General features: G+C 39.8%; 1 protein-coding gene across 1 annotated transcript in view; it reads left to right on the forward strand.

The window, feature by feature from the left end:
- jph3b (junctophilin 3b) overlaps window positions 1-24,630 on the forward strand; it is a 56,988-nt gene continuing 32,358 nt past the window's right edge. The window contains exons 1-2 of the mRNA XM_011476331.4: window positions 1-1,608; window positions 20,913-21,399. Coding sequence (XP_011474633.2) covers window positions 1,227-1,608; window positions 20,913-21,399 — 869 coding nt within the window. The 5' untranslated portion in view covers window positions 1-1,226. The remainder of the gene's footprint in view (window positions 1,609-20,912; window positions 21,400-24,630) is intronic.

A 24,630-nucleotide genomic window follows, 5' to 3' on the forward strand; every position in this document is an offset into this window, starting at 1 on the left:
GAGAGAGCCACAGAGATCCAGCCGCCAGAGGAGACTGTAGGACCACGACGACGGGCGGCCGGGCAAGCTGTGCGTCAGCCGGTGCTCTACAGGGAAACATGGAGATGAGCAGGGGATGCTGTGGAGGAAAACTGAACAGGATCCTGTAGATGGATGCTACTTAATCAAGCAGGCAACCTGAAGGCAACCCACGCAGAGGATAAACCACTTATGGACGGAGTGGATTAAAGACCTACTGACAGAGAGAGGGGGGGGGACAGAAGAGGAGAAATTAATCAGTTGTTTATTTTGTCTGTGTGTGCGCACTTTCTGTCAGAAAGAGCGTGTGCCTGCCTGCATATATTATAAGCCAGGAGACTGCATTGCTGCTCTCCGGCTCCACAGGAGCAACGGAAGCAGGCGGCTGAATATATGATGTGTTTTCTCCTCTCTCCCTGAATGCATGTTTCATGGCAGCATAGGCAGAGACACAAGAACGTCAGGAGAAGATCTGACGGGAGTCGCAGAGCCCAGCTTTTGTTCTTGTTATCACTGAAGATAAAATCATCTCAGTGGAGGAGAGTCGATACCTGTCTGTCTGCTGGGCCTCGCTACTGATCAGGGTGGTGTTTATGCTTGAGGTCTGCCAGGGAAACTTCTCGGCTTTGCCCCCCAGAGAGGTGGAGGCATTATCAGGTAGGAGGCAGCAGAACGGGTGGGCCCAAGCGAGAAGTAAGAGAGTAGGAGGAAGAGTTGTGTGTGTCTTTGTCATAATCTGTGTAGGCAGGTTGCTTGGAGGCTGGTGGAGCCGGCTGATGGTTGAAACTCCGGCTGAAAAGGGGTAATGGCAGCTCAGGCTCCCCTCTCATCCTCTGTCACCTGCCTGAGGCGCAAAAAAGCAGAAAAGTGCTAACCAAAGCTGTTTAGAGCCCACCAAGAGGATGGTGTGAGGAGCCCCCCGTCCCACCTTTCCAGAAAACCCTATAATATCTGCAGGGGTCCTGTTCTCCTGCACCCGTCTTCACCTTCATCAACTCTGAGCTTGTTGACATCAGAAGCAGCGTTTCTTGGTCTGTGTGGGAGTCGTCCTCCCACTCCTCCCTCCCTCTCACTCCTAGCCCAGAGACTCAGCTTCATGGACTGTCTCTAGCACCAAACTGCCCGTCCTTTTCCTCCCTTTCTTTTCTTTTTCTTTTCTTTTTCTTTTTGTTGAGGCTTCAGGGGAATTGCCAAGACCAGTTTCATGCATGTCCACTGGCGGCAGGTTCAACTTTGACGATGGGGGGTCATATTGTGGAGGGTGGGAAGAGGGCAAGGCGCACGGCTATGGGATCTGTACCGGACCGAAGGGCCAGGGCGAGTACTGCGGCTCCTGGGCCCATGGCTTTGAACTGTTGGGGGTCTACACGTGGCCCAGCGGGAACACCTACCAGGGCACCTGGGCTCAGGGAAAGAGACATGGTGTGGGCATTGAGAACAAAGGCCGTTGGGTGTACAAGGGGGAGTGGACGCATGGCTTTAAAGGACGCTATGGCCTACGGGAAAGCACGGGGACGAGCGGGAAGTATGAAGGCACCTGGAACAACGGGCTACAGGATGGATATGGAACGGAGACGTACTCGGACGGAGGTAAGATCTAGAGAATATGGACAGATGCATTGTGGGTGTTATGGAGGTTGTACGTAACAGAAGATGCATTAAGTATTTGTCCTCGTTTAAAACAACTTGCAGAAGGATTGGCAGCCTGGTTGCAGATGCACAGTAGGAGGAATTTTTCTTCTGGGGTCAGCCTCTCATCTGTGGTGCTCAGTTAGCACACACATTCCTGTAGAGGCGAGGTGTTGCACCAGGATGCATTTTATATTTCACACTCGTGTAAAACACAGGGATCTAATAGTTAAATCTAAATCAAAAAAAAAAAAAGTTTCTCTATTTTAGATGTGCAAACAAATATCTATAGATGCCAAATCTTTTTACTCTTTAAAGTCCCACTCTGATCATATTTTGATTTTTTTTAAACCATCCCCAGTGGACTTTTTATTATGATTTTGGCATTTTTAGCCAAAATCAGCCAAAACCTGTTGTTTTCTAGTGCAGTTCCTGCAGAGCGGCGGTAGTTTATTAGAAATTCACCCCTGAGTTGTGGGTGGGCTCATTGGAGATGAGTAGGCTTGCCCTGACGTCCCATCATCACCCATCGTCCATCATCTTGCGCTAGCTTACAGCCCCTCACCAACCCCAGCAATGTCAACATCAGAGCCATACAGTTTTGAGTCATTTGCCAACCCGGACAAGAAAAACGAAGACAAACATGGATCTACGTCCGAATCCAAATTCAGTCCCCAACGCCACGGCCTCTCCCTCACCCTACATTTAGCCCTGTAAGTCATGGAGTGCCTTCAAATCCGGACGTCACTACCACTAGATGAAATCATGAAAATCCGTTTTATAACTTCAAAACTCATGCTAAAACAAAAGGTCATTACTTGCCCTGAAATGTAAACTTCTGTGCTACAAAGCACACCCACATGAAGAAATGCGTTTCTCCTTCACGTCACAAGCGCAATGAGGATCACCCTACCGATGGAGGGATATCCAGCCTCAACTTGCTATGGCTTCTCCTTAAAAATTCAAGTTCAGACACCACTAAAGCTCCAAATGCACCTACAATTGGAGAAATAGGGAGGAGTCAGAGGAGTAGGGAATGAATTTGGATTCTGTCTATTTGTGTGCAAGGGGAGGCATCAGAATGGTGAAAAGCGGGCAGCTTGTTTCCCGTCTGTAGCGCCTATGTCACAGCTACAGGCTTTTTCCAAAGCCATTTTTACATCTGTTCCTGATTCACAATGATTTCAACAAACAAATACGCAGAAATTCAATTTTAACAGTATTTCTCCTTCCCCCATCATGAGAAAAATGCTACAAGAACATGTTAAAAACTCCAAAAACACAACTTTCATTGGAGTTGGTTTTTAAAAACTTAAACCTTGTTTTATTTTTATGCACAAAAACTTAAGGTTTGGGAAAACAGTTGGTTTTTCAAGTCTAAAAAACGTATGAAAGAAGAAAAAGCTTTCACTGGACTAAAGTGTTTTGAAGGTTGTTTGCTGAAACACTTCACCACTCTTTTCCATTTGCACTGAAAACCTGAATGGTTTCTTGTGATTTTACACACATTCACCACTCAGCTAGAAAACAGTAGTGATAACAGAACAACATCTGTTGATTAAACGGTAGAGAGGTTAGAAACCTGTCACCGTTTAATTTCCTGCAGAGCTTTTTGGTTCTCAGAAATCCTGGGGTCACATTAAAGCCGAAACCGGTTTTGTCAAATGTGTGAAATGTGCAATGGAGTGACATACCAACAAAACCCTTCTGCTGGGGTATTGAGACAAACAAACAAACAAACAAAAAATGTTATTTTTTTTTCCATTTTGATCCTGTCTGGAATCTTTGCCACTGAATCTACTGGCAACAAAACGGTGTGGATGATGCAATGCTTGGTACGTAGCTGACAAAGCTATTGGAATCTAGACAAGACACCTGGCAGGAGAAGCAGTAGCCAAGCTTTTTTGCCCCGCACTGTTCTGCCCGAGCAGAACCGGGCCGCTTTATGGGGACAGGTGCTGATAAAATCCCCCCCAGTGATTGGACGGACGTTTTTGTTTCAACTTTGATACTCAAATTACAATCCTGAACCAGCTAACACAGCTACACAACCCTAATGACCTGCTAAAATTACAGTTTGGCATCAAACAAAACATTTGGGTTCAGTTCAGTCCCAGATCTAAAATGACATCTTTCATGTGCTAATAAAGACACACAAAGATTTTAGTTCCAGTACACACAAAAAAGTATTAATTTTCTTTTACGGTAAATTAGAATTTTTAATGGCTGCCACAATCACATTAATTCACTATTTGACAGGTTGTTGTGACAGCTCAGACTTTTCTTTTATTGGGTTCTTTTGCCATTATGTTCAAGTAATGATGTAAAAGTTTTTGGTAATTTTGATGCCTTTAGTTTAAGCAATCTGTGCACATTAAGGTCCCAATGTACTAAAAATCCTTCAGAAATAAAAAACGTCAAGTTCAAAAAGTGACTTTGAAACAAAAAGAGAGATGGAGAGACATAGTTAATGTCGACTTTAATTAACACGGTCGCTTTCATATCAGCCTTTTACTCCTCCAGAAGCTTTACGTTATGCAAGACGTCCCAATAATCTTTGCCTCAGGCTTTCTTGAAATATTTACATAAACAGAGTCGATGTGCCACATTTTCTGCAGCCACATCTGCATCCGTTTGAGCATAAAGTTGTGCCATTCCATACCTGCCTTTCATGCTTTCATGATAATAATGATAAAGGTGCAAACAGCGGCTTCTTTCATGTTTGATAGAGATTGGATTTGCTTGGTATATACATTTCTCGGCAAATGCACAAAGTAGAGTTTTGCTGGTTTGGGTGTGTTGGAAAAGGGAGCATGTTTTTGCACATTTTAGAAGCTTTTTTGCCCTTGTAGATCTTTAAAAAAATCCCGCCTAGTCTTTTTCTTTTGCGCTGTCTTCACAAAGCTATTAAATGGATCTTTGCTATGACCCAGATGTTGAGCATAAATATAATAATAGACAAAGGTCAAAGGTCATGTCCGTTGTTTCGTTCTTTTAATGCCTTAAGATGGTACGTTGTTGTTTTTTTTTTTTGGGTGAATATGGGTGAAAGAGACATTTTGTCGGCCCCAAAGACTATATAAGTGTATAACATTGTGCTGTTGCCATGACAACAGTATGCAGTGGGCATACTGTGCCACCAAACTGGTGATCTCCTCACCAGTTTGGTGAGGAGATCTGTACACAAGTTTATCAAATGATTTTTCAATCAACCTATACCTCATTTTGAGGTATAAAACAAAACTGTATATAAATGTGGACTAAAAAGTACTAAAAAAAAATGATTGTTTTACCGCACATCTTTATGAAAAGTTTATTACTAAATCGCACGACAAATAAGGGGAAATTATATTAGATCACAACTTGATGTCATGTATCAGGATTGTCTTTGTCCCAGTATGCTGCCATGGCAACCATTCAAAATGCAAATCAATAACAGGTAAAATTTTAATTTTCAAGTACAGGAAGACAAATTGGTTCACATGTCAAACACATCAAGACAAGAGAAAAACACAAAAATGCCTCTGATCCTTTGAGGACAAAAAGCAAACTTTAAATGTTAACTAACAACTAAAGAGAATTCAAACTGTGGTTATCTTGATTTAAAAACAGCTGGTAACATGTTACAGTAAGAGATTCATTACTAATTTTAGTTAATGCATTAATAAGCTTTAATTAGTTAATTACTGTAATGAAGTGTTAAGAGCCATTTTTATTCATTACTTTTGATTTCTAAGTGTTTCACCTAATGCATTTGTCAGCAGTTATCTAATGTTTAACATTTAACCTTAAAAAATGCATCACAAAGCATGAATGAAAGCTGCTTTGTATGATGTATGCAATAACTACTTGTTAGTTAATGTGTTTGTCAAGCCTCAGGCTAAAACATAAAACGTTACATAAAACTTTACAGCCAAAAATAACTATAGTAAATAATTACTTTTGACACTATTAAGGCTTTACAAACCTGTTAATTAACATGTAGTTATTGCATACACGATGCTAAGCAATCCCATAACACAGGTTTTATAAATGCTTCATAATTCATTAGGTAAAGTGAAATATTTATTTATTTTTATAATTTATCCTATATATGTAATTTAATTTTTCCTTTTATGTATCTACATACATTTTATATTTAAATGTAACCTTTTTCTTACTATAATTTTATCCACAATATTTCCCTGTGGGGATCCATTATGCCAGGTCTTTCCGGCTTGGTTGTTGGTTGTTGCCATGGTTATCGCCTGGTTGGGGGTGGTTGGGGTCCAAGATTGCAGCCTCTAGGCTGTGGAATGGACCCCGTTGCTTTCCCGGTCTGTAGCATTGTGGCGATTGTCCTGTGGCTGAGCTGGCTTCTGCTAGGAATAGTTTCCCATTTTCCTCACAACAGAGACGAGCCTTAAGTTTCTTTTACAAGTTACTTTTATAAGTATTCACTTACTGTGCTTGGGACCATGTGAAATCTGTGTTAAAAGAGGGGAAAGGGGAAGGGTGAAGGATGTTTAGTTTTTTTTAATTGCTGTGTCTTGATTTGTTTTTCATTGTAAAGCGCCTCGAACTTCACAAAGTATGAAAAGCGTTTTTTATAAATAATAGTAAACTGCTAGCTAATGCAATAGGCAAGACACTAAGTAATGCATGAAAGTTGCCATTAAAACTTTAAATAAATTATTAATAAATAACTAGGGACCCTTATTGTAAAGTGGTGCTGACATGGGTTATGGTATTTTTGGGAAATCTAATGATTTGATAGTAAGACCTCGTGAAAATAGTGATTTTATTTTGAGAAAATATATCTTCTCTGCTCGGATTCCTGATGGACATAAAGCTAAATATAGTTCAGAGCTGTGCCACTTTTTTATGTTTTTGTGTCAATAATGGGATTGAGACAAATGCCAACATTGGTTGCTAGGGAAAAAGAGGACAATTTCATTAATTTAATTTGTTGTCCAATTAACTAGTTATGGTGTCAAATAGCTGCTCAAGTGTTAGGTTAAAATTTGGATTAATTCCGTTTATTTTTAAAGCTGCAATTCACAGCTGAGGTTGTGTTGAGACGCCTCACAAGAAATACTGGAAAAACTTTCAGCAAAGAAGAAAAAATACACAGTGAATGTTAGAAAGCCATTTATTCCAGATAATTCAAGACTGTAATATTATGCTAACTCTTTAATGGTTTTTAAGTACTAACATTTTAAATGAAAGGGGAAAAAAGAAATTAGGGAACAATTAAAAATATATCTTAGTATGAGTTGGAATTTTCTAAATGAATGTTGAATAAAAGTAAAAAGTATTATGCCATTAAAATAGTCTTAGAAGAACAAATTCTTACAAAAAGTTACTAAGGCGAAAACTCCAGGAGGTAATGCTGAGGAGAATCAGGGCAGTAATTCTGAAGATATTCATTTATAGATACATATTTTAAGGATGACATAAATACTATTCTTTTTTTATCAGATTGCAGTAACAAGCTAAAAATGTAATTAATAATGGAATCATTCATCAAAAGAGAGCCTCGCATGAGCTGTATCGTCTAAATCAGTGTTGCATTTGGCGTAAAATTGGCATCAGTCGCAGTTTGATTCTCCTGAACCATGAGCGGTTCAGTCACTGTTAATAAGACACAGCAAGTGCTCTGAAACAGAAACACCCGTGCACGGTGTGCGTGCAGAAAGAGCGGCACGCGGGGAAAGTGGTGCATTTTGAGGCTTGGCAGGAGCATTCCTGCAGCTAAATCCTTGTTATGTAACCCTACAACTAGCAGGCCGCTTTTTCAGCACGACTCTCCACTCAGAGTAAGTCCTGGCCAGATGAAGTTGGAGATGAGCAGGCAGAGGAGCACAAACTGGTCAAGGGACCGGCTGGGGAATGAACAGATAGTGGAGAGAGGGACGGTCATACTGGAAAACTGTGGGATTGTTGTGATGATCTTCATCATGGTTATCATAGGATAAAACAGTGATCTGGAAAGGGTTTAAAATGAGGAAGAATCGCAGCAGTCCAAGCTGGAGGACCTGCTGCTTGTGCTGCACCTCTGTGAAACCACACACAGTAAACGCAGCAGAGACTGGCCTACTTCTGAGTGTTGATCTGGCTTCAGTGATACACTGTGTCCTGATTATAACAGTGTGCATCTGGCCTTTATATAGGTCTGTGATGATAATATTGTTTGGGGAACTAAACAGTGTTAAAGCGCGGCAGAATTAAACTGACAGAGTGATCCCAAAATAAAAAATTGTCCGGTGCACCAGGAGGCAAGGATTTACCCTCATGTGAGATTGATCTGGTTAGTGCTTTTCCTCTTACGATCATCTGCAGCTGCATGCTAATTCGTTGCTATTTTTTGGCGTGTCTATTTCAAATCTGTGTGTCCAGCCCCAGCTGCAAAAACAAGTACAAGTCAAATTTGCTGGGAAAAGCAATTATGAAGCGAATTCAGTCCCGTTATGAGTCATGAAACACAGAATCCCAATTTCTCAGCAAGGAAACTCAGCTGCTCGCCAACCGGACAGATGATCTTAGGGTTCTTTCTTCTCCAGATGACAACTTTTTGGTCCTGCTTTACCGGGCAGTAATCCACAACGGCTGCCCTTTACCTGCAGTACTGTCAGAAAATGTGGCCAACAATTTTTTGATCTAAGATATTAAAACGAAAACAAGTGAAAAGTTTTGTGAGATCTGAATCTTTTCCTGGCTTGAAATTGAACCCCAGAAAGTGATTTAATCTTTCCATCAATAGTTTGAGCTGATTTATTAATTCATAAACATTCCTGTATTAAGGCTTTTGGTGATTGGACTGATGGTCTGTGGCAAAGAAATTTATTTCAAATACCTTATTATAATTGAATATACCATGAAAGAAAAGTTGATGAAATAATTATTAGCACATTTTTTTCTGATATTTAGGTGGAGCAGCTTCATTTTGCACTGATCTTGTTATTTAAGTGGAGCAGAGATCTGTTTAGCATTATTTTTTGTTATTTAAATGGAGAAAAGTTCTGTTTAGCACAGATATTGACACAGAGTTATTGAGGTGGTGCATTTTTGCTTAACACCGATTTTCTTTCATTTAGTTTGAGCATAGTTGTGTTTAGCACTGGCTTTTTTGTTATTTAGGTGGAGCAGAGTTTTGTTGAACACTGTTTTTTTCCATAAAGCCAGAGTAGAGGAGAGTTGTTTTTTTCAAAGAAACATGAGCATTCCTGCTTTACTGTCCAGCGTCATTCATGATCGTGCTGTAATCTCTCTTGGCAACTCAATTTCTCACCAAAGTCATTACAGAATCAGTGCTTTCTGATTAATTATTTACTGCGCTGCCCCGCTCCGCCTCTGTGTGTGTGCTTGGTAATCAGTCAGCTTAGCCCTTCATCTCTGTAAACATCATAAGTCCGGAAGGCCACGCCAGCCAGTCAGAGCCCGGCAGAGTGGGCTGAGCAGCCAATAGCAGCGAGCTAAACTCAGTCCCTCGTGACACGGTGACCTGCTGCAGGCGTTGCTATGGAAACCCTACTGTACCGAGCAGGTCTGAGGAAGCAGAGCTAGGGTGGAAGGAGAGAAGTTGAAGAAGAGGACAGGAGAGAACGCTCCTGGCAAATATAAAACAAGGAACCAAACAAATCAGCCCAGATGAAGTAGTTTTAGGTAAAATAGGGACTGAGGGGCTGGAGGGCAAACATGACAGGCTTTAAGTGCACAGCATGTCTGCAGCAGAGCATCTTTGAATCTTTTGACTCCTGACTGATATGTCTTCAGACACGGCAGAGCCTCGAGCTGCAGAGGTGGATCTGTAAAATCAGCGCTAAGACTGAACCTGGGTTTGGTTACAGGAAGAATGGAGGTTCGGTCAGACATGAAGACAAACTTTTACCCTCAAAGCTCCTCTGTAGTCATTTAAACATCAGTCAACAAGGAAAATCTTTTAAATCTAACCTAAGGAAGGCTGTGAAAAATAATTTTCCACCTTGTAGATTTTTTTATTTAGGGTTGTTGACGTTTAAACTCAGTTCAGACCATGATATACCACCACCTTCATGCTCAGCTGGCTTCGCACATTATTTTTAGGAAATGCTTAAATCAAGATGCAACAGGACCACCACAAAATGAAAAAGAATAATTTATCCACAGAATATTTATCCTAATTTTACAATTTGAATTTTAACTTTTAATAACAATTATTCAGATTATCTAAAAAAGTAATGTAAGTAAAATATTCATGATAAATTAAAAAAAACAAAAAGAGAAGTATGAAAAAATATTTGTAATTTGACAATATAAAAACTATTAATGGAAAAAAAATGTAAACATTTTAAAGGATAAAGCCAAAAAATAATGCTAAATAAACTAAGAAATACATGTTTTGAAAAACAATAAATAGCATGAACACAATTACTTAAATTCAGCAGTAGGATCCCATTTAGGAAGATAATACAAATTTCATTTCGGTTGTACAAACAAATACTAATATTTATTTAAATGCACATTTATGCTGTTTATTTATTCACAGTCCTTGTTTTGTTTTTGTTTTTTTTTTAAGTTTCAAGCCATCGCACCATCACCAGCTATGTGGTTTATTATGGAAAATGTTTTAAGTCTGTTGATTTACCCCATGGAGTGGGAGAAAGTTCATGAGTTTAGATCATAAAACCAGAAAAATAAACTGTTGGCTTTCCTGCTGCCTGACTTTGCAGCTTTATCATGAAATTTCAGAGCAGATAAATAATCCTCAAATAGAAATCTGCAAGACTCAGACAGAAAAAAAGGCCACAGCAAAATCTCTTAAACGGATGAGAGCTTCATTTAGGCAAGCAGAGGTTTAGCTTTGATCTGACCCCGCCTGCCTTTAGCGGTCAGTGGTTTGATCGTGGTTTGCTTTATCTCCAGCCTGTCCTGCTTCTTCAGCAAGCTTGTTGGCATCTGCCCGCCCTTTGTCAATCTGATTGCTCGTCTTTCTTCCTGACACTTTAATTGTTGGCTCTCTCCATCATCAATAAATCCTCTACCAAAATCAGCATTGTGTCAGAAAAAGTGACCTGAAACACAAATCCCCTTTCATGGCATCACTCAGACCCTGGGTAAAGAATTCACCTCATCAGCATTGATTATTCCTGATCCTAGCATGCTCCAGTTGCTACACATCAAAGTACTCAGCAGTGTCTTTGGATTTTAGTTTTTTCCAGACCGTCTCTAATCGGCACCTTGTCTACAACCACAACAGCTCCTGTGTAACCTTCGTCTTACGTAACTGTGGTTTGATGTGCGTAGTGAGGATTAGTGGTACTGCCTGAAATATAAAATCTCCAAAAATCACTGCTGGAAGTTTGCCGTGTGCTGCTGCGGATGCAGGATAAGCTCCACACACTAATATAGGTGTTTGCTGATGCTACATTTTCTCTGCTCTGAGAGAGAAGAAGGTTAAAAAAAAAAATACAGTCCACTGTCTTCTGTGTTTACAGTCTGGAGTTTAACTGTTTTCGTTCCCCTTTTTCACGCATTTAGAACAAAAATGTCTCTAAAATCTAACAACATAAAATTTAAACATTCTTTTAGTTCATGATGCAAGTGAAACTACATGCAGATGACACAGCTTTAAGCCTCACTTTCACAATGTCAAAACCTTTTTGAAAGATCATTTAATTTATTATTATTATATGAATTCATTTTAAACTTAATCAAATTATTTTTCTGTTTGTCTTAAGATATGATGGGTAGTACATATATAAATAACTTAGGAAAAATGAATATTACTCAAAAACAACACCATTAGATTTACTTAGACAAATACATTCTGTAGTTTAAATAACTATTCTTTTGAAAATGTCAAAAGTAGAAAATAAAGAGCTCTTTAGATTCAGAAATTGTTAACTGCTAGGTGTTCAAAGATGTTGCATGTCAAAGTATTTAGTCCAGTTGTGCTTTGGGATTTGTTTTCCTTAATTTCCAGTAAATATTTTCAGGCTGCTTTTGTCTGTCGCTCTCCGTGGTGCTGAAAAATCCAGCGAGCATCTGGCAGTCAGCAGCAAATTTCCTTTTGTTTTCTGGAGAATGTTAAAGTCAGACACAACACTCAAAGTTTTCTCTGACAGCAGAGACATGAAATGTTCAATTACGATAACCACCTTTGATGATACTCACTAAGGACCTGTCAGATCTGCACACAGAGAAGCAGACTTGTTGACGTGACAAGACCTCAACCCCAGGCTCCTACAGTAGTAAGGAAAATCCGCTTCACAGCTCCCATGCCAACACAATTAGGCTGATTCTTCCTGGAGGGCCAACAGAAAGCACTCTCCAGTCATGTGGGCCTCTAAATCTAAACTGCAGCAACTGCGGGCAAAAAGAAACAAAAGGGTTAAAGCGAGGAAAATCAAATCAGCAGAAACATCTCATTTAATCACGTGCTGAGCTGCAGGCTGAGTTTGGAATTGTCTCTTTAAGAAATGTGTGTCTGCTCTCTGTTTCTGGGTTAAAAACCATCTGTCCCTCTGAGTTTCAAACTGACCAGAAGAAGTGCCTTATGTCAATGTCAGCTGTACTGTATAATATAGAGAAACAGGGTCTATAGAATTGCTTTAGATAATAGAGCTTTAAAATACAGCCTCTTTTTTTGAGGAGTCACATTGTGCGTTTTATCACTTCACACCAACTTCACGATTTAAAATATTGACGACAGGTTACAAGCTGAGACAACATGAAGCAGGACAAGCTGGGGAAGAGTTGAAACAAAGGCTGTTTTATCTATTATAAATGCATGCATCTGTGTAAAAAAAGGAAGATGCCAGAAGAAACACTGCATCTGAAAAACTTTATTCTGGGTATCTGTTGGAATATATGTGCACGTTTAGTTAGTTTTTCTATCTGTTTGTATGCTGATGATGTGCTGCTTTCTCAAATCATGATTACATGTATTTGAGGTTAATCGGTCATGTGAAGGGAGTTAAAGGTCAGACACCATTTTTTTTAAAGCTTTTGTTTTTTTCTTACTTCCACATCTTTGAATTTTCTAGATGGCAGATATCCATTCATGAGAAAATCAGATCAAGATTAATAAAGCAGCAATAAAGTGTCAATGTCTTTGTACTTTTTACACTAAATTTAACAAGAAAAATTACTTTCATCTTCCTTTGTAACACTGCCTTAGAAAATAAAATAGATTTGTTGTTTTTTTTAGATTGGATAACATGCATTAATAGGGAACCTAAATTCCTGTCAATTTATCTGCCGTTTAGCTGGACTTAAGGAACCCTGGGTAGCAACAAGAAGTTAAGAAGCAATTAAACATTTTAAAAACTGCTGTTTAGAAATTTCCCCAAAACAGTGGTTAGCGCTCTTGCCTCACAGCAAGAAGGCCCCTGGTTCAAGTCCCGGCTGGGGGACCTGAAACAGAACACCAATGGGGGACCTTTCTGTGTGGAGTTTGCATGTTCTCCCCGTAGGTTTTCTTTGGGGACTCCAGCTTCCTCCCACCATCCAAAAAAATGCTTCATAGGCTAATTAGTCACTCCAAATTGTCCATAGGTGTGACTGTGAGTGTGCATGGGTGTGTGATATGTGTGATCCTGCGACAGACTGGCAACCTGTCCAGGGTGTCCCCTGCCTGCGCCCATAAGTGGCCGGGACAGGCTCCGGCAGCCCCGTGACCCCAAAAGGGATAAACGGAAGAAGATGAATGAACAGAACTAGGATCACTTTAAAAAAAAAATTAAAATTATTATTTAGATTATTTAGATTTATTATGTCAGTCATAAGACACAACTATTTGTCTCAAATCCATCGCAGATTATTCTCAATTTCTTCTTAACCAATCATGGCAGATGATCATTATTATCAAGTCTGGTTCTACTGTTGTTTTCTTTTTATCCTGTGTTCTATTGCAAAAATGGCCATTTGAAATAGGTAAATGCAAATGTTAATGGGATCTCTGGTGATTCTAATTCCAAAATTTGTTAGGCCATTTCATTTTCTTTTTTTGTAAAATCAGCATTTTTTTATGTCTTAGATGTATGGTAGCGCTTCCCACTGGTTGATTATGCAGTAATAAATCAACAGACACACATTCAGGAGGTTTTCTGCTCATGTTCAGACTATCCCAGGTGGCTGTTTTTGAGGTGGAATTTAACTGACTGACTATATGAAGGAATTTGAGCCATTTGTGTTACGGTCCGTACCGGTTCGGTTTTATCATAAACCCAGCTGTACTTAGGAAACACAGAGTTGTAGTTCTCATTTTTGTTCTAATGACAGTCATAGTAGTTTGTTTAAGAGGAAATCCATAATCTCTGATTTTATGGTTCGTTATATTATTATAGCATGAAAGGCTCCAAAATTTGAGAACTTTCATAAACAAAGAAGAGATGGATTTTGTTTGTACACCAGAACTTTTTCACTTAAATAATGGTAAAATTTTGATTCACATGAGATGGGAAGCTCAATTTTAACTAAAGACCTCTGAGGCAACTTTTCAAGATGTACTTCAATCTTATAATTTGGAGAGATAGCCTCTTTGTTTTAATTTGGTTTTTATGTGCTTCATAAATGAGGTTGGACCATGTGATGCTGCCGATGTGTCCTCACACTGTCAGAACGTTTTCCCCTGTTTTTCTGCTGGAGTTTCACTGCTTTTCCCGACCTGTCTGCCTGTCAGAGTCAAACTGCATTTCAAAACTAGTTAACCGGCATGTAGTCACTCGTCCATCATCCTGTCCTGCCAGCATGATTACAGCACTATTTCTAACAGACATGCTGCCAGTTCTCATTTTCCCAAGCCGTCCCTCCATCATCGCTCTGGCTCTATACCTGGCAGCTTAAAGATAGAAACTTTTCTCATTCCTATAAAAAAACTGCAACACAGCTGTCAAGGCCTGATTATGTATTAAGAAGAAAAAAAGTATATATATATATGTGTGTGTGTGTATATGTATTAGGGGTGTAAGAAAAAATCAATTCGGCAAAATATCGCGATATTTCATTTGGCGATACTCGTATCGATTCAAAATGCTGTCAGGATAATATTTCTTTAATTATTTCTAAGCGTTCTTCAGTGTCTGACTCTTGTCCACTTCACCCTCCGACAGCAGAGCACATGGAGCCTCTTTGAGCAGCTCTACACCACACAAGACAACAGGAAGACTGCAGCCAGAGGCAGCTTGTTCGGTTGTTATGAGACATGAACTACTTCGTTTTTACTTGGGATGGGTACCAAACAGAAACTCTGTGCCATGTTGCTGCCAGCAACATATAAAAACGAGGATTGCGGTGCTTTTTAGCGGCTCAGATAAAAACGAGTGAAGCAGCGCAGCGGCTAATGCACTTAGCATCGGCTGCAATGATATCGGCAAAAAGTTCTGCAGAACCTCTAAGCAATAGATTCTAGTTCAGCGACCTGCTTGATCAGAGGGATGTGTACAACGCTCTGAAAAAAGGCAAACATCGTAGCGATCAGTATTACCAGTTTACTTCCGCGTGTGAGAAAGCGAGGCAGCACAACGATGCAGGGCAGACTGTGATGTAAAAAAAAAGCCTCTTTGTCACATTAAAGCAGCTTCCTTAATTCTGTCATGCTGCTTCATCGTCACACTTTATTGTTTCTGGAAAGAATCAGTGCCCCCCCCCCCCCCCCTAATTTTGAAGCACCATTCAGGCTCCTGAACCGTTAAAAAGTACTGGAGAAGCCACATTAAGCAATGTTGAAAATAAACAGCATTTTATTTCCCCAATATAAACTTATTGTGAAAGGCGCATTCATTCTTTGTTTTTTTCTACTGAAAAATATTATGTTGTGGAAAGAAGACAATGTAACTATTTATAGTTACCAAAATAAAAGCACTAATGTGTTTGGGTAAAAGCAACTCATATATGAGATACAATTGCAGTGCTTAACATTGTGATCATTAAATAAACTGAATTTGACCATTTTATTACATTGGAAGACATATTGAAATTCAGGTAGAGATTTTTTCAAAGTTATATTTTTTTAAAAAAAGAGAGAAAATATCTGTAAAATATCGGGATACGTATCGTATCGCCAAACTCTTGCCAATACACACCCATAATATATATATATATATATAGGAGACCCTCACAAGTAGGGCTGTCGAATCACGATTCACATGTCGGACCGCTATTCTTACTATTTATTATATTATGAATGTGAGCAACCTAGTATATAAAAACACAAACAATTTAGAAAGGAAAAAATTTGATTTTCAAATCAAATCAAATCAAGAAAGGAAGAAATGGTATCTGGCACTTTAAACAATGCCACACGTTTTTCTATGAACTTACAGGTGAACCTCAGTAGTAGGCAAAACAAAAACATCACTGTTGCTTTGTGACATTTAACAACAAATCCTGAAAATGTTCTCCACTACTGTAACTGTACTCAGCTAAAATATGGTAAATTAGGAAACAGCAACACCTAAATAAAGTGACTTTAACCTCTCACAGAACACAGTCCTTAAATCTGATCTGACAACTGTGTTTCAAACAGTCATGTTTTACATCATTTTATTCTTCTATCTTTAGTGGAAAACATAAAAATTCAACATTTTGGATCAACATTTTGCTGATGTGATATGACTTCTCTGCCATGCTTGCAGACCTCACATACTTGATCAAGAAATTTTCACGTTTTTAATTTCTATTTTATTATATTGGAAAATTGTTGACTATATTTAAAGCAATTTTTTTCCAGCTCATTTCAGTAAAATGAACTTTAGTCTCATTTTTTTAATCTAAAAAAACTATTGATAGTTTTACTTTGAAAATGGGAACCTTCACAGACATTTTACTTTGAAAATTTGTTTACTTCCGGTGACTGTAGCACATTTGGTTTCTTTTGTTTATACTCAAATCAACATAATTTTGCCATTTCAGAGCACTAGCTAAAATAACTTTAAATTATAAGTATATTTTACTCAATCTGCAATCTTGGACGTCACAAATATTTCTAATCAAATTTTCGGGAACAGAATGCGAAATATTCTGGTATTTGGATGCTTGACAGCCTTACACAGAATTATTTTGACTTATTAAGTTTTCATTGTATGATGACCTATCCATTCCTACAATGTCATATCACTGCAGTGTATTGTTCCTTGTTTTGTTTTTGCAAAAGGTTTTTATGGGGGTTCTTGATTGGATTCTGCACCTCAGTCTTTTTAGACAAAAAAAAAAAATAACATTCAAAAGTTTTGCCCAAGAAAACTTGCTGTCTGAATTCGTTCTTAATGCTATTTTTTTCTTTCTATGTTTTAAATTAAAAAAGTTTTCAACTGATATACACACATAAATGAAAACAAAGTATAAGCAAATGCTAACACAAACACTGCTGTCCTTAGCTGTTGCAATGCAGGATACTACATAACAAAGCAAATTTAATGAGTCTTAAATTTGTTAGGATTTATTGTGAGAAACGATCCCATTCCGACCTTGACAAAACTTGACCGGGATAATGAAATGTGACTTGAATTTGCCTGCACTTTTAGCAACACACTTGCTATTTAAGTTTACGTAAAATCCGCCCCACGTTCGGTGAATGAGCATGTTTCATCTTTATTTTAAATAATATTTAATTTTTTATATTTTTAAAAGCTTAATTTTCTTAAAAAATGTTTTGAAAATAGATAAATAGAAGTTTCTGATGAAATTTTGGGCTTTTTTTTGTTTCCTGCCTTTGTTTTCTGTGCCAATCCTAACCATCTTTTAGCACATTTGATGTCCAAAATAAACAAGAGCTCCCTAAATTGACACACATAGGCCTACATTTTTGTTTTTACTTACACACACTTCACATATTTAAACAGTGCATAACAATCAAAACAGTTGTGAAAATGCATTCAAACTGTACATCATGTCAAGGGCCAATTTATGGCTCCTGCACTCTAGTAAAGCTGTCAACTTCTCATAAAGGATGACATTGCAGACATTGCCTAATCCACTGACATTGACCTTTGGTTATAGAAAGTTTCTGCGTAACCTCAAAATCATTTTCTCCTTTTAAACTCAGAAAAATGGCAGCCTGTTGGTCAAAATCTATGTAAACCAAACAAAAATTGCCTGAAAAAAATTTGGATTTTAAAGGCCTGTGGCTTTCATGTCATTTTCTCATGCTAGCAGTTTCCATGAATGAACCTTCTAAATAAATGCCCCAAAAAATAGCCAAAATGATGCTGAAATTGAGATCCTGGCTTAAAACTATTTTTTTTGTGCCTTTTTGGCATCTTTTAATACAAGATGCAGTTTAAGTAAGTAAAAGGTTATCAGAGTTCTGCCGACCATTTAATAAAATGGTAATCTTGTCATGCTGTTGCACAAGTGTTTGTTTGTTTGTGTATGTGTTCTCTGATCTGCCTCTCATATGGCCGTCCAGCTGTGCGCTGCCATGATTACAAAAGCCCAGACAGATGTGTCGGCCATCTGTCTGACACAAAGCCTGAGTTTGTGCATGTGCAGGTATGAGGATAAAAGGCAGCATCCTCCTGATGCCTGGGACAGCAACGCCTTCAAAAAGAGCCTGTACGTGTGTGGGTGTGCGTGTGTGTTTCAGTGTGCGACTGGCTCATATGGTTCATTCAGCAGTTCCCGTTTTACTGCCACTTGAGCCCACAAGGGAAATGTTTGTATGTGTTTGCGTTCGAGAAGGCCGAGTGTGATTGCAGACCTTATATGGTCATATAGTTGGGCTGGAGTGAATGCGTTTGAATGAATCAGTGTCGTTACATCAGAGGTAGGATTGCTCTCTCTCTCCCAGCGCACACTTCCGCTGGAGTGTAAGAGAGAAGAATGGTGGAAGTACGCAGCAACACAATGAGGTGCCCTACTTTCTAGCAACGAGGAGATGTGAGGGCTGGGACTGCAACAGGGAATGCGGGTGTGCAGATGAACGGCGTGAATGGATGGGTGTGACCAGAGGAGACGGTCGCGTGCTCCTCACACCTGAGCAATAAAATGTGGGCTATGAAGAACAACCCCTCTTCTCCAACCCTTTTAGCTGTTCTTTTTGATGTCTTTCCTTTATTTGGTCCTCTTTGATTTTGTTTAATGGTTTACTCAAATGTAGTTATCTTTACCAGTGTTGTAGTTATGTTTACCATTCTTACATAATCCAGAATATCAAAAAACTGACTAATAATGCAAAGTAAATGTGGAAATTCATATTTTATGACATTGTTATGGGGGACTATTTTGGGTCAAGCCTTTTTATCTCAAACGGATCAGTTTTGATGAAACAGTTACAAAGTTAGTGCATAAATGTGGTCGCAAGTGATGTGAACTTTTTAAGACCGACTCCAACCATCTTTTCTCTCCGTTCCCCTTTTAGTAAGTTTATGCTGTTTTTAGCAAAAAATAAATAAATAAACGGTGTCGTTTTCTAGAACATATCTTATGCAGAACGGCAATAGGTCGAAATTTGCCTCTACGTTGTGGACGGGAGCATTCGTGCGGAACAACCCTGTCCCCCATTCCCAGTCTTGTTGTTGAGAGCTTTCTCCCACTAGCTTTCAGCCCCTCTCCCAACCTAACATTACCACAGGAACAAAACCTGGTGATCAATACTGGAGCTTTCCAGCAGTACAATTTTGATCCAGATGCCAACTCAGATGTGGAAAAGAAGTCGTACATGGATCTAGTTGTTTACAACACTGTTTTTCAACCTGTTTTTGAGCGCAGGTAAACTTTTCCTTTGACAAAAATCCCGCAGCACATCACCAACCAAAAATAAATAAAATAGTGAAACTGTAGTTTGTTTGATGTACCAGTACAGTCTCTCCACATTCTCAAATGCATTTTTTGTAATGATTGAGGCACAAAACATGTGTCTTTACTGAAAAAGAGGACATCTTTAAATACTTTTACTATCAGACACATTATTTACTGAAAATAACGTTAAAACGGCATTGGGTAGAAGGTGCAAAAAAAACAACAATAACCAGACTGAGGTATCAGTCTCTAATTATTTGCCTCAATCCTTCCAACATTGTCCTTCAACAGAGCTGGCAGACAGCAAAGGAGTTAGTGCTACCTTTGATGGTTGAACCAGAGACCTGAGAGCCTCAGCTGGAATTTTAGATGTCCCAAGCATGAACCTGTTCTCAATTCCTCTCAAGTATTATGTCATTGCGGTTAGAACGTCTAGCAGAGATGATCATGCAGACCATTTAAAAACCGTCTTCCAAACAACTCAGAATATCATCTGCAGACATATTTCTGTTTGATCAGATAAAGTGAACACAATTTAACTAATCCGTCATCCTTGTTGGCCTTTTACATTTGAATTTATTCTAAACTGTAGTCTAAGGAATACAAACGATAATCAGTGGATCGGCCAATGTGCATTTAGGCCACACCCATTTTGCTAATTGACAGTCAGTCTGCTGAAAAAGCTCCTTACATAATAAATAAGCCCTTTAATAACTGGTATTGTGCAAAAAGATTGTTTTTTAAAAGATTACTTTGAAATCTAATCTTTGGGGTACAAAGATTTTACAATAAAATATTCTTTTTTTTTTAATCCTTCTTATTTAATATTATTATTTTAAAATAGCCAAGGGGCTGCACAGTGGCGCAGTGGTTAGCACCCATACCTCACAGAAAGAAGGCCCCTGGTTCAAGTCCCGGCTGGGGGACCTGAAAACATAACACCAATGGGGGACCTTTCTGTGTGGAGGTTGCATGTTCTCCCCGTGCATGCGTGGGTTCTCTCCGGGGACTCCGGCTTCCTCCCACCATCCAAAAACATGCTTCATAGGTTAATTGGTCACTCCAAATTGTCCATAGGTGTGAGTGTACATGGGTGTGTGATATGTGTGACCCTGCAACAGACTGGCAACCTGTCAAGGGAGTCCCTTGCCCTCACCCATAAGTGGCCAGGATAGGCTCCAGCAGCCCTGTGACCCAGAAAGGGAATAAACACAAGAAAGCCATTATTTATAAATAATATTTAGCTATTTTTAGGGTCAATTTCAAAAATTGTCTGACAATTTGCTGACTTTTGTACATTTTTAAAGCTCTCTGTAAATGAGAATTTTTGGGGCACAGTATTCATGGGTTCAATCTTTTTCCCCCCCAAACCATTCATATGAGTAATGCTTCTTAACACACTGATGACTTTACAGGCCTGTGAATATGGAAAATATTTGTTTTTCCTCAGAGGCATACTTGTTTTCGGTCTTTTCTTCATATTTTTCCTTCATTAAGGTTTTCTTTTGTGCTTCAGCTCTAAAAATACATCCCCCTAAAACATTTGTGTCCTTTCTCTCCAAAAGGTACGTTTCAAGGCCAGTGGGTTGGCGGGATGCGCCATGGCTACGGCGTCCGCCAGAGCGTCCCGTACGGCATGGCAGCCGTCATTCGCTCCCCTCTGCGAACCTCCATAAACTCTCTCCGCTCTGGTTCGGAGCACAGCAACGGCACAGCTCTGCTGGATCGAACGGGGGCCATAGTTCCCGGTCCCCCGACGGTTCCCGGGACGTTGACTACCAGCGTCTCCATGTGCAGCACGGGGAGCAGTGGCAGCAGCCCCGCCGTATCCCGCGGGGGGTTCGTGCTGACGGCCCACAGTGAGGCCGAGCTGCTGAAGGGCAAGAGGAAAAGCGGGCTGTTCCGCAGGTCCATCCTGTCTGGACTCAAGCTGAGGAAGTCGGAGTCCAGGAGCTCCCTGGCCTCGCAGAGGTCCAAACAGAGCTCGTTCAGGAGCGAGGCAGGGATGAGCACAGTGTCCTCTGCTGCGTCTGATGTCAACTCAACCATCAGGTAACAGCACAGGCGCACTGATCATCTCTGACATCACCCAGAGGAGTCTGAACAGTGAAAATTAAGCCTGAAATGGAGGTGGGGTGGGGAGCTCCCACAGTCCAAAAACATGCTTTATAGCTTTATTGGTAACTCTAATTTGTCCCTAGCTGTGTCCAGCAACAGACTGGAGACCTGTCCAGGATGTACCTATATGCCCAACGGTGGCTGGGATAGGCTCCAGCAGCCCCATGACCCAGAAAGGTATCTAGTGTAATAGGAAGATTGATGGATAAATGGATCTGGTGTTTCTTCCACCAAAGCCCACAGAGTTCTGAAAAACAGTTGTAGGGATGGACAGAGTAAAGCCTTAGTTACATGCGTCTGGGTAATATACAGGTAATGCGTGTTTTTGGGTTGTTCGTGTCCATGGAGGGTCGTAGACAGGAGCAATTTAAAGAAAGTGCAGGTGTGTCTTACAGTTCCTTTGAGGCACATATGACCACCTCGAGGGAACAGCATGAAAATGGAACGTACCATTGTTGTGCGTGTGGTAAGTGTATTCTAGAAATTTGTAAGGATAATCTAGGTTACATTCACTTATGACATACGTGTGATCCTGTCTTACAGCATCCTTATGCCACACTCAAGTCATTAGTAGAGATGTATGCACTGCTCCTTTCTGACCACGCACAAATGCTGCACGCATGGGGTGTGCACGTGATACATGAAGGGACCGTAGGATGCCCACACAAACTAGAAGCTGGTTGTCTAATTTCCTTATTTGTAAAAGTCCGACTGCATCTTTTGAACAGCCCGGTGTCAGTGTTAGGGAGGTTGAAAAAGGAAAACAAAATTCTACAACACGCCTGCATCTCACCTACTTCCCCCTTTTTTGCTCTCCCGCGTTGTTTTGGTGTTTGCTATGACCTGTCACCCGCACCATGTCCATAGATCCAACGTGCATTAGCATTTTCATTCTACCGGCTCACTGAGCACTCGACGATCTTAAAGTTTTGTGTGGGCCACCTGCGTGCCAAGTACAGGTTTGCCAATTTTTCGCATGGTGACTAAGACATAGAGGAAGAGTTCTGAGGAGTTCTCTTCCAAAAAGGTCCACCATCACTAAGACAGAGAAGTATTTTGGCTCAAATGTCACCTCCATCTGTAGTTTTCTTTGGCCCACATTTGGCATTGACTGACACTATTTACGTGTATGCACTAGAAATGATCAAATTGCAATTCTTTAATGCCTTTGGAAAGCAGCTGAACACACAGCACTTGGACATAACTCCCCTTCCAAAGCTGGATTATGATGTTTTGGCCACATCTGCCCCTTGCAGCTCATGTCAACAAATCATTCAGGAGTTACGTTAATGTCTTTCTTAGCTGAATATTACGTTTTTCTACACTCGGCATTAATCAATAATCCAACGAGCAAAGTGGGCTTTAAAAGTATATTAAATGTTAACAGAATCAGACTACCGGTAGTTGATGCGTCAAAATCTAGTATTTCCAATTGAATAAGTGACTCTCCACTCTAAACACTTTATATTTATTGAATTTTGTATTAACTTTCTGCAGAGTGAATCAGTAGAGATTAAATAAAGAAAGCAACAAATCCACCGGTTCATCTACGAGGTTTGTCTCTTTAGAAAATGTTTCAGCAGGAGTCATTATAGGATTTAAATATGAAGAAAAGTTTTTTTTTTTTTTTTAATGACGATTGCTTTAAAGATGCTGACTTTGAGACGTGTTTAGTGCAGTCTGGTGTGTCCTGAAGCAATGAGATGGCGCAATAACAAGAGAAACTGCCCTTCGTCTGGAGGACATGGATTCCAGGAAGCAAACATCTGTTCCACTTAAGGACTTTAAAATGCATTGGCAGGCAACCTGAAGCCGGCTCTGTGTCAAGTGAATGAATGGGAACTGGTCCGCTGGCCTGGTGCTGTTAAAGCATTTATTAATTAGCATCCGTGTATTTAGCGGGAATTTGGTAAATCACTTATCAAAGTCTGCAAAAATAAGGTTGCTTTGTTTTTTTCAATTAGAATAGTCAGACTGTTGACTTGATTATTTTTAAAGTGCCTTAATTACTGCTCTTCAGAACAGCTATACTAATGCACTAAGTTCATTTTTCTTTTTCAATTTTTGTGTCGCCTTAATGTGGGTAATTGCTAAATGATGGGGCAAGTTTAGGAAGAAAACATGTCATCCCATACTACTACAGAACAGGTGGTATAATGCAGCATTCATCTCCAAATGGGATTTTTGCGTCAAATTTGCGTCCTTCACCTCTGTTTTGATACATGCCAAAACTCGCTGCTCTACGCTTGTCCAAAAGTGTGTTCATAAACCTGGTGCTCCTGAGGAGTGTGGGAGGAAGTTTTTCTCAGCCTTACTGCTACAACATGGATGATGTTGAGAGAGTAGCCTGGGCTATTTCTTTTGAAGAGCTTTAGCGGTAATCGCATCTCTGTGTCAGGGTTCATTAAGAGACTTTTCTAGTATGGAGAGGTTCACCATCTAATGCAGGAACTGCATCTGAATGATGGACGCCCTCAGTGTCTCTGTGAACCGGTTTGACCACTTGATGTCCGGCATTATTTTAAGGAGGGAAAAATATATCATTGTTTTCTTAGTGAAAAAACATTTCAGTTTTGCGGAACACAATTTTGCAACAATAAACTTCTCCCTATTGGTTTTGGACTCTAGCTGCTGTTCAGATGCTGAAGGCGTCACTATCAAAGCTGACTTCCTGATTTGTTGTTGCTAGGTCAAACCTTGCCAAAGTTCAGGTATTTGGACTCTGGAAACGACGCCCTGTGTGGCAAAAAATTCCGACGCGCGTCAGAATTTTTGACTCTTTGCGCTGTCACCCGGATGGAAAAGCCGTGCCACCCAAAACACACTGCTGCTAGAGTGTTCCACATATTTGTGCAAAGCGTTCTGCAGGACTTCTAATTGTGCCTGTGCTTTTGACTTATCAAAGTCCCCTGACCCACAAATCACGATGGTTTTGAACTAAGTCTTCTTAAGCATGCAAAGGTGATGAACAGGAAGTGGAGAATAAAAAAAAGCAAACTTTGAGATTTTCAAAACACATGAAAATATGTCACACCTTAGATTGGATGAAAAAACTCCCACATGACTCTGCATCTGCATTTATTGCTTTAGTAACTCCCACGATGAGGGGATTGAACTCTTGTAACATTTAGTTTAGTAGTAATAGGAAACATGTTGGAACAGTTT

Source organism: Oryzias latipes, chromosome 6 (genome assembly GCF_053564925.1).
Source record: "Oryzias latipes strain Hd-rR chromosome 6, Olatipes_Hd-rR_3.1".
NCBI classification, from domain to species: Eukaryota; Metazoa; Chordata; class Actinopteri; order Beloniformes; family Adrianichthyidae; genus Oryzias; species Oryzias latipes.